At 35.4% G+C, this 10,668-nt stretch overlaps 2 protein-coding genes across 5 annotated transcripts; both read left to right on the forward strand.

The window, feature by feature from the left end:
* Nucleotides 1–580: 580 nt before the first annotated feature.
* Nucleotides 581–8,393, forward strand: LOC307010889 (uncharacterized protein). 4 transcript variants are annotated; one of them, XM_079635989.1, is made up of 18 exons: nt 581–836; nt 1,130–1,173; nt 1,296–1,374; nt 1,867–2,051; nt 2,133–2,216; nt 2,309–2,377; nt 2,533–2,721; nt 2,819–3,001; nt 4,261–4,339; nt 4,411–4,501; nt 4,626–4,767; nt 4,881–4,985; nt 5,128–5,218; nt 5,819–5,969; nt 6,057–6,131; nt 6,212–6,314; nt 6,501–6,607; nt 7,573–8,393. In XM_079635989.1, the coding sequence occupies exons 1-18, from the start codon at nt 809–811 to the stop codon at nt 7,694–7,696; spliced, it is 1,929 nt and encodes a 642-aa protein (XP_079492115.1). In that variant the 5' UTR covers nt 581–808; the 3' UTR covers nt 7,697–8,393. The 4 variants fall into 4 exon arrangements, with proteins under 4 accessions (XP_079492115.1, XP_079492117.1, XP_079492116.1 ...); XM_079635991.1 differs by having other exon boundaries at nt 2,819–2,974; XM_079635990.1 differs by having other exon boundaries at nt 616–836; nt 1,891–2,051.
* A 734-nt stretch (nt 8,394–9,127) lies between these two features.
* Nucleotides 9,128–10,638, forward strand: LOC307010896 (butyrophilin-like protein 2). Its single transcript, XM_079636003.1, has 4 exons — nt 9,128–9,295; nt 9,407–9,751; nt 9,830–10,189; nt 10,493–10,638. The coding sequence occupies exons 1-4, from the start codon at nt 9,235–9,237 to the stop codon at nt 10,600–10,602; spliced, it is 876 nt and encodes a 291-aa protein (XP_079492129.1). The 5' UTR covers nt 9,128–9,234; the 3' UTR covers nt 10,603–10,638.
* Nucleotides 10,639–10,668: the final 30 nt, after the last annotated feature.

A 10,668-nucleotide genomic window follows, 5' to 3' on the forward strand; every position in this document is an offset into this window, starting at 1 on the left:
TGTTACCTCGGCTCTTATCGTTGTCTTCTTTCTTTCTTAAAAAAAAAAAAAATGTCAGGGAATTCCAGATGCCAAACCTGAAGGCTTGACTTTATTGGTGAAGACAACAAAGCTGGGATCTACCAATCCCAGTAGCAGCTTTCACTTTTATTAATGACCTTCATGTGTTCTCCTCCCTTTTTTTTTTGGCACATCCCTAAACTCTTGCCACAATTATTTCATTATATTCTTGGCACACCCACAGTCCACCCACTAAAATATATTATATGATTATTACCTCACTCCAAGACTATATAATTCAAAGGTTTCCAAATACTGATAGAAAACACAAGCCAAAAAGACATAATATCTCTGTACAGTGGAGAGGCTGGTACATGTTCAATTATTCATTTAGCATTTTATTGTGTAATTCAATTGTTTCCATTAATTTAATTTATCGATATGCAACCTCAAAACAAACAAAGAAATTAGAAAAGGTCTTTACAATTAACATTAAATTATAGCCTATTATATTTAGTAGACAAACTGATTATTTGCACAGTATGCTATAAATGCAGTTAGCTCAATTTATGTAAAACTTATAAAAGTATTTCTCTTGTCCCAACCGCACCACGTGGTGCACCGTGGTTGCGCGCGTACGTCTAGAAAGTAGGTGCGCATGCGTGTTAGCGGGCACTGTATGTGTGTGCAAAGGTGGAGACGAATCTCGAGAAAACATTACGATTGGAAGGAATGTAAAACCATTTAGAAGTTACTTAAATATTTTATAATTTAGAATTACTTAACATATATAAATATATTCGCTAAAATGTCAAGAAAGAACACCATAGGACCGGGTAAGCATTGCTCGGCTCTTTTCATGACGTCTACTAAAACTTCGCCAGCTCATGCAAACACATGTAGCTCTAACAACAATAGAGAGGACGTGTCGTTTAACAATTACAGGCCTGAAAATTGTCTCGTTAAGATAGTATTTTGGTTTTTGTATATCTCAAAACTTTAACAGAACGAAAGAGAAGCCATGTTTTGATCACCTACTGCGGATTGAGCCACACAATCCACTTTTAGTGTATCTGTGGTAATGTCCTGTTCAAACTTTTAAAATATGTTTTCCTAATGATCATTTCAGAATACTTCCGGATGCGTGATGATGAGCGTCTCATGCGGACTCACGTGAGTGATTACGTTTCTGTGCTTTAATTGATCACATTATTCAGCGTTATTTAAATTCTAATGAATCTGGGGTGGTGAGTTTGAGTCGGTAATTTCTATTTTTCTGTGCTGCCTTTTTTTAGGAGGCTATGGTCGATTTGATCAACGATAGACAGTCAAACCGCAGCTTCTTAGATGCTTTAAGTTTTGGTTATGGATTTGGTAAGAAACGTCTTTTTTTTGTTACACAGACATGACCTAATAGGCAGACATGGTCGTTTATTTAAAACAAATATAGTAGGGCTGGTCTGATATTCAAATTGGGCTATTATTGCAATTGCAACAATTTAAAACTACTCCAAATATTGTTTGTTCTAGTGCTCTAAACTTTTAAATGCAAAAAAAAGAGACCATGTGCGTTCAACTTGCATGATGTCTCTTCTTTTGATATTGAAATTGTAAAAAAAAATCCCTATTGTATTAGTCACCATGAAATCATAATTGATTAGTGACCACTCTTGTTTAATTACACTTATTGACCACTCTTATTTACATTGACTTCAATTTCATGCTGACATTAAAGGCCTTGTAAATAAATTTTCTTTGTTTTAAGGTAAATTAACTGGGTCACAATCTAATCTTCATAACTGTAGGTTTTTTTTTTTTAACTAATTTACACTTAATGAACTTTAGGCAAACATTTTTGTATTGAAGTTCCAGAACTGGACCACTTTGCAGCTCAATTTACAGGATATGAAGATTCATCTGATGAGGATTATTATGATTATGACGACGACAACGATAAGTATGATGTCCGTACAAACAACAGATACTGTGGCTTTTCTCACAACTTCCTTGATAGAGGGCTGCCAAAACCATCCAAACACATAACAGCCGAGGTTTGTGTCTTAACACCTGTGGTTCACTCGTTGTTTTATTTAACTTTTCATTTAACATGTTATTATTTCACTTCTTTTTAGGAAGCAGAAAGAAATGCAAAAGAGCTAGTGGATGAAGAAGAAAAACTTAAGAAAAAGGCTGAGAAGAAGAAACAGAAAAAGATGGTTAGGGCATACATGAAGGAAAAAAAGCATTTTTGTCTGATTATCATAAGCAAGAATATTTTGTTGAGTTACATTTTTCTGAAATATAACAGAGACAGAAAGAGAGACGTCGGCTGGAAAAATTAGAGAAGGAAAATGCAGATAAAGAAAAAAATAAACCGGTAAGAGAAAACAAATGTTATTGTGTGTGACTGCTTTGTTGTATGGTTTAAGTATTAGTTAAAATAATGCTGCAGTTTATGGTGACTCGTCATACTCGTCTCACCGAAAGTCCGCAGACTTAATTTTATCTTGGTGTTTCTATCTTTGTTCTAAGGTACAAGTTGACCCTGGCCCAGAAAAGACTAAACATGCAGATAAAGATGAAAATGAAAATAAAATTAAAAACAAAAATTGTTCATCTGTGACTTCTGGTCATCAAAACGCCTCAAAACCTGTGGAGAGCAGTGATAGCAGTAATGACGATGAAGACGACGAAGAGGAAGAGCCAACTATGGAACCAGAGGTGGGCAATATGACTTAATGTCCCTTGTCATTTACAAAAGTGGTGTGATTTATACTGTAGATAGCTCTTCAGTGACAGTGCATTATGTGTGTCTTAGGAGCTTGACATGAATAGCTGCTTTGTGTCAAACGCAGCTGCTATTGCCAAGCGCAAACTAGAACAAAAACCCAAACCTGACAAGAAACCTGCTCAAGCAAACTCAAGAAAACCGCGTGGGTCGGAGCAGAAAGTCACCACTACGCCACAAAAACAGGTTGGAAAGGATGAAATAAGAGGACATGTAGGAAAATTTCGTTTTTTTCTTTAAATGTACATATAATAGGTTGAGGGGAGGTTCTTGGTATGATAGTAAGTAACTCCTGCGTTTGTTTCATCTGTGCACTCTGAGATGCAAGTCATTTATGATGTAGGAAAAAATAGCCACAGTAGCTTCCCCGATTGCTGCAACTTCCTTTTTATTATTACAGATATATTGCACCAATTTCCCAGGAAGTGACTGTTTTGTTCTCTTGCACACATGGGATGAAAACACTGCTTTATTCGCAAGATGTTTTATGCGATATTAAAATTTTTGTGCTTGAGTTAAAATCACAACATTGAATGAAAATGTAGCTATTGGGCGTGTCTAAAAAAAGAAATCAGCCGGTTTACTGCTTAGTGATTCAGTGTTGTATCATGTTTACTGATCTAGATACAAATGAGCTTTGGAGACAACCAGGTGAATATGTAATAGCTACAGTTCTTACGTCTTAGTGGAAATAAAAGTAGTTTTAAGTTGAAACTGAACAATTTTTAAATGAACAGATATGTAATCCATTATGTCCAGTATTTTTTGATCAACTGGCAAATTGTTTACACAGGATTGTGAGTTAGTGTTTTTTTTTTAATTTTTTTTTTGTTTGTTTTATTGGTGGGAAGATTTTTATTGGTCAAAGACGGGAAATGTACTTTCTTATAATACTGACTTTTAACAATTTCTGAAATAGGAGATTAGGAGAACAAGTTAATAGTTGTCATTAAACAAAAAGTGGGTACTTTAAAGAATGTATTAAAATGGCAGTAGATCAAATCCTGACAGAGAAGATGGTTAATAATTTCTCTAAATATACATGTATCGGATCAAAACAAATAAAAGATAAACTGGTTGATAGGCCTGCACAAGGCAATAAGAATACATGCATGTTCCAGAAGGAAAACCAGAGAGAGATGACAATGTAAATTACAGCAAACATGCAATTTACATTATGAATGTTAAAGAAGGCTATTTCAGTAGCCCCGGGCAGCACTGAAGGCAGTAGAAGTGCCACTTTCATCTCACAAGTTACTGTTTATCAGTGTGTTTTTTTACACAATTTTCTTTTTTTTTCTCTCTTTTTTTTTTTTCAAAAAAAGGCAGCCTTGGTGAGCGTAAGAGGCTTATTTGCCATATATTCTTGCAAACTTATCTATATATATAACCATGATCCTTTTAAGCCAGCCTTTCTGAAGCTGCTAATTCTTGACAGTATTTCCAAAACATTAAATTCTTTATTCCTGTAGATTGATAACAAGGAGGAGGAGAAGTCAGAGGAGACCGTCAATGCAAATTATGTTATTACAAGAAGCGTGGAGCTGGCAGGTGTGTGAGGTTTTTCTTTAAATATGGTTTAGTCATGAAATGCCCTCCTAATTCCCACATCTTTTCTATAGTTATAGGTAACCAGTATGCCGACTCAGGAAACCTGGAGATGGGTGTGAAATATTTTACAGATGCTATAAAACACAACCCTAAAGAGTATAAGTAAGAGTCAATGTCAACCGTTTCAACTAAAACATGAGTTATGAAAAAAAAAACTAGTTATAAATCGAGCAGAGCATGTCTTTGAGAGGTTACATTTATAATGTGTTTGTATCTGTCTTTGCAGGTTGTTTGGAAATCGTTCTTACTGCTATGAAAAGATGCTGGAGTATGAGAAAGCTTTAACTGATGCTGATATTGCTCTTTCTATGAACCCCAAATGGGTTAAAGGGCTTTACAGAAAAGGCAAAGCGCTGGTTGGTTTGAAGGTATTACCACAACTTTTTGCCAGTGTCATCCATCATTTACAGTACAGACTGACCTGCAAATTCCCCTCTGCTATTTTATTCTCACACAATCTTGTTGTTTCCCCCTCTGTCAGAGATATTATGAAGCCAGACTTACATATAATGAAGTGTTAAAACTGGACAGTACATGTATGCCTGCAGCTGAGGAGATGATGAGGGTGCAGATCATGCAGCTTATGGTGAGTGGGTATGAGTAAATAATGGACCACAGTTTGTTTTAGTGTTGATACTGCTTCAATGTTGTCAGCTGAATATTGGTTTTAAGTTATTGTTTGTTATAAATCACCTGAATGAGCATATCAATATATACTTCTTCAACAGGAAATGGGATTCACCAAAGAGCAGAGTTCAAATGCCCTTATTCTTCATGGAACTGTAGAAAAAGCCTTAGAAGCTCTCTCTGGGCTATCAGGTATGATAATGCATCTACATATCAGTCAGAAATTTACTTTTCTATTCAGGGGATATATTTGCCCCATGGGTAAATATTTTGAAGTATTAAGTAATAATTTTCATATTAACAAATAAGTAAAATAAGTGATTTCCTGGAGCATTTGTTATTTTTATAATTCTCTTTTAATAAGTATAGAATTGATTTTTGTATCCAGTATTTACATTTATTAAATTAATTCACTCAATCAGAATACTATAGTCTGTTACTAATACAATTTGTTCAACTAATACCATCTTTACATTGCAAAGTTGAATCTGATATTTACACTTACAGTACAAACTGTTTAATGCTGCTTAAATGTGGCATAAAATGTATTTGCACAACAATAATGAGCTTTTTTTTCCCCTCAATCTTGAATTTGGGGGGCATTTAATGTTCATTTTGGTGCCTCAAACCCGTTTATTTCTGACCCTGAAACATTTCCTTCACTCCTTTTTGTTTAGTTTTTTTGAGGTAGCACTCTTGAAAGACACTGATTTCCATGTATGTGAATATATATGCAAATACAGAGGAAGTGAGAAAATGAATTGAGATTTCATTAACTCTCATTCTTTTTAGGTTTAGCCCCTGTCCTAGTTCCCACAGAAAGTGAGTTTATGTCTGTAGAGCGTCACCCAAAACCTCCAGCTAAATTCCCTCTCAGACCTCTTCCTCAGAATCCGCCTCGACCCAGTATGCCAGTCGCTGCTCCAGTTCGTCATCATGCCCAGTAAGATGCACACAATACAGGCTTTCATGAGACAAACTTTCACATTAAAATCAGCTGAACCCTTATGTGTCTTTCATCCCTAAACAGAGAGCTATTCCCTATCTGGGTTGGAGATCTAGTGCCTTCTATAACAGAGGCTAAACTTTATGGCCTATTCAGCTAGTAAGTGACCTCATTGGTTTTGAAAACTGTAAAATGCTTAATTCAGTATTGATGTAATGGAGCTCATCTTTGTGAAACAGTGTTGGACAAGTCCATAGTGTCAGAGTGTTACAAATGAGACACTGTGCGTTTGTTAACTACACCAAGAAGGAGGACTGTGAGAAAGCCATACAAGACTTGCATGTAAGTATGTCTGCTCTGTTGCTTTGTTCAGTTGAATGTTAAACATGCAGTCGATAATAATATAGCTGCTTGTAATATGTTTAACCCTTGTCTGGTGGAGGTCAAATAAAGATCTTGCCGTGGGGATGGAATACATTTTGTCTTTTCAATGAGGGACACATTACAGTTTCTGTTTGTGTATTGCAGGGTTATGCCATTGATGGGACAACACTAGTGGTGCGCTATCCTGATAGGATTCACACACGTCTTGGAGTGTCCAGAGATGCATCTACAGAGTCCTCAGGGAAGATTGAGTGCGTAAACTTTCTGATTTTAAATTGTTGCACAAAACTTAAATATCCCTGTGTTTAGAGGTTAGAAATGCTAGTTCACTTTAGTTCACTTTCAAAAACATTTTTGCTGATAATTTACTCACCCCGATGTCATCCAAGATGTCCATGTCTTAATTTCTTCAATTGAAAAGAAATTTAGGTTTTGGAGGAAAACATTTCAGGAGTTTTCTACACAGAATGGACTTCAATGGCAACCATCTATCCCTATGTTCAAAAAAAGGTTCAAATGTCAGTCTCAATGCAGCTTCAAAGTCTCTACACGATCCCAGTCGAGAAAAAAGGGTCTTATCTAGCGAAACGATCGGTCATTTTCTAAAAAAGAAAAAGAAAATGTATATACTTTTTAACCACAATTGTTCGTCTTGTGCTGGTCTGCGACGCGCCACTCATTACGTCATCGCGTTGGAAAAGTCAGGAGAATTTTTTTTATAATTAATATAAATTAAAACCACGATGTCAGACAATTTTGAAGTTTTTCGCCCTTCCCTACTTTTTTTAACCGGAGTACACAGACAAATAACTTGGATAGATGACGTGAACGTGACCTTTGAAGTTCATGCTGTGTAGAAAAAGCCTGGAATGTTTTCCTCAAAAACCTTAATTTCTTTTTGACTGAAGAAAGAAAGACATGGACATCTTGGATGACATCGGGGTGAGTAAATTATCAGCAAAAAAAAAAGTTTTGAAAATGAACTAATCCTTTAATTTGATAAAAAAAGCTAAATAGATATGGAGTAATATTATTTATGATTTTAATAAATATAATCATGCACAATGAATGTTATTGCATGCTGTTTTGCAGTGTACTAGAATACAATGAGATTCAAATAGTATTTGAGCAATAGTATAAATGGTATCTATTGCATTTAGTGCAATGTTTTCATGGTAATTTGAAATTTATATGTACCACTGTTTTTTTTTTCCAGCAAACAACCTGATGAATGTTTTTTTTGGAGGACAACTGGCTGCTTAAAGAATGATCGCTGCACTTACAAGCATATTCCAGAAAACAAGGGCATTGAGCGACAAAACGCCAAATCACACCCCTGATTCACAGCACACTGACAGAGGGATTTAAGCATCTCAAAATCAGTGTAATTAGTTGGATACAGTAAAAAATGTCAGATGCATAAAACAACGTGGGGCTTTCGTGTTTGGTCATTCATCTGAATATTTCATAATTTTTGTTTAAAAATAGTTCAAGTCTTACTATCAGTCTATATACAAGTTAAAGAGAGTTTGGACAAACAGGTATGATGACTGCGATTTTAATCAACTTAATTTGTCCCACAAAATAATACATTCCCTTTTAAGTCAGTTATTGGTTTTAATGTTTTGCCAGATAGTGGCATGAAGCTTTATATAATTTTTAAGGCTGTCAAAAGTTTAATGAATGGTCACTACAAATGTTTACTTTGTTTTTGTTTTATTGGGAAAAGTATTTGCCCTATGACCCAGTCTGAGGGTTTCCAACCATAAGTATTGTTTCTCTCTGAGAGGTTTTATTTGGACTTCTAACCTGCAGGTTTTAACCTGCTTCTGTAACAGTTGAAATGTGTCACGAGTTGAATTCAAATCTCTACAAACACCTGTGCCACGTCTGATATAGAAACGATTTGGCGTAAACATTATCATATACATCTTGCTAAGGAACAGTTTCAAATAAATTGTAATTGTACCTGTAAAGCAATGGAAAATGGCTCTCTGATACAATAAAAGGTGCCCTGAAAATGGGAAAAACTTGAAATTTATTATTTAACTTTATTTAATCCGTAATGTCTAACTTAATATTCTGGCTCCTTTTCCATTTTAGTGACTGCACATTTCAAACAATGTTCTATTGTTAAATTAAGTCAATAACTCAAATTAAGTGTTGATAATGATTGACAGAATATCTGTTCACTGGTCTCCCAGTGAATTCACTAGTGTATACTGATGTGGAAATGATGACATTAGTTTCTGACATTTCTATTGCAAACAAAAGATGTATAGTTAATTGCAGGCACATATTGTTACAAAGATAAACATCAACTCAGGACTTTGACGTTTAGTTCTTTATATACACGTATCGTATCACTGTTTCCACAAAAATATTAAGCAAAAGAAGTGTTTTCAACATTGATAATAATAAATCTTTCTTAAACAGCCAATCAGAATGATTTCTGAAGGATCGTTTGACATTGAAGACTGGAGTAATGACTGCTGAAAATTCAGCTTTGCAATCACAGGAATAAATGACTTCTAAAAATATATTTACATTTAAATGGTAATTGTAATAATATTTTACAATATTACAGTTTTAAATGCATTTTAGATCAAATAAATGCAGTCTTGATGAGCATTAGGGACTTCTTTCAAAAACATTACAAAATCTCACCAACCCCAAGCTTTTGAATGGTAGAGTAGAACAAGAGTGAGCCAACAACTGAGAATAAAGTGTGCATTGTGCAGTCATGTGCATCCTCGGTCAAAGGCCATGTTGCACAACTTGAATAAAATGAAAGTAGGAAGAACTTGATAATGTAAGTCAGTTCTTAGGGCTGTTTATTTTTACTCTTAAATTCAGAGATTTTCACAGCTCTGTAGATATGTGCACCTTAAACATGTTTAGAGTCCTGATATCAGCAGCAGCTCTTCTTACAACTGAAGGTAAGGATCACATGCTTTGTTCCATACTTGCTTGCATTATGTGTTTACGACTTGTGCACTGTTCTTTACTAACAGTCCCATCTGAATAGCTGTTGTTTCACGTTTTTGAAGGGCTCTTGGTTCAAGGACCTGCTCAGTCTCTGGTTGCACAACTGGGGGGTTCCATCATCCTGCCCTGCTTTGTGGAAACCCCATTACCTGTGGAGGAGCTGGAGGTCGAGTGGAAGAAGACCGATGAAGAGACATTAGTGCACTTGTTTCTGAATGGCGAGGACAGACCTGAGGCTCAGTATCCGTCTTACAGGGGCAGAGCACATTTTTTTCCTGAGCAGATCTTTGAAGGAAACTTTTCAATCCTGTTGGAAAACATAACAGTTGTGGACACTGGTATCTACAAATGTGTAGTGTACTTTGACCAGGATGTTGGGGAGATCCCTGTTACAATTCAACATGTGGGTAAGTATCCAATTTTAAAAGAGTCTTTAAACATGCCTATTTTGTTGTTAGAATGATTATTTGTCTTATTTATGACAGAGCGTGTAGTTGTGACAGGAGAAGATCAAATTGTGTTTGCACATGTTGGTGAGGAGGTTGTTCTAAATTGCATGGTTGACTCGCATGTTCCTCCTCAACACTTTGACGAGGTCTCATGGATGAAGGTGGACAAAAAGTCAGACATCGTCCCTGTCTTGCTTTTCCAAAATGGGACAATATTCCCAGGATCGTCTCATGAGCGTTACAGAGACAGAGCAGAGTTCTTCAGAGAAGAAATTCCCAAAGGCAACTTCTCAATGAGACTAAAAAATGTCCAGACTGCCGACAAGGGTGAATACATGTGTGAAGTCCACGTAGAATATTCAATGAGCTCTGCTACTGTGGAAATTGGACGGTTGGGTAAGTCATCTGAGAAATACACTGTACCGTTCAAAAGTTGAAAGACAATAAGTTTTGTTCAGCAAGTATGCATTAAATTGATCACAAGTGACATCAAAGAATTTCAAATACCGGTAATTGTTTCTACAAAAATATCAAGCAGTTCAATTGTCTTAAGTTAAACTAAAACTAAAAGTTATTCATTTTTAAATAATTCTATGTAGTGAAAACATGGATTTTATTAAAATTAAATGTTATGTCAAATCGTTCTTTTTACTATTAACTAAATCGAATGCCAGTAAAATCCTTGTCTCTCTCATGTAGGAATGTCTGCTCTGCACATCATTACACTGATGCTTTGCTTTATTTCCTTCTTTGTGACTTTTGTATTAAGCATTCCAGTCGCAATCTATATAAGCAGAAAAGGTAGGTAGGCCAAGCAATATGAAATATGCTTTAAAGAGTTATATTAATGCATAGCAGATGTAAATGAAAAAGAT

Source organism: Phoxinus phoxinus (genome assembly GCF_949152265.1).
Source record: "Phoxinus phoxinus genome assembly, chromosome: 14".
Lineage (NCBI taxonomy): Eukaryota > Metazoa > Chordata > Actinopteri > Cypriniformes > Leuciscidae > Phoxinus > Phoxinus phoxinus.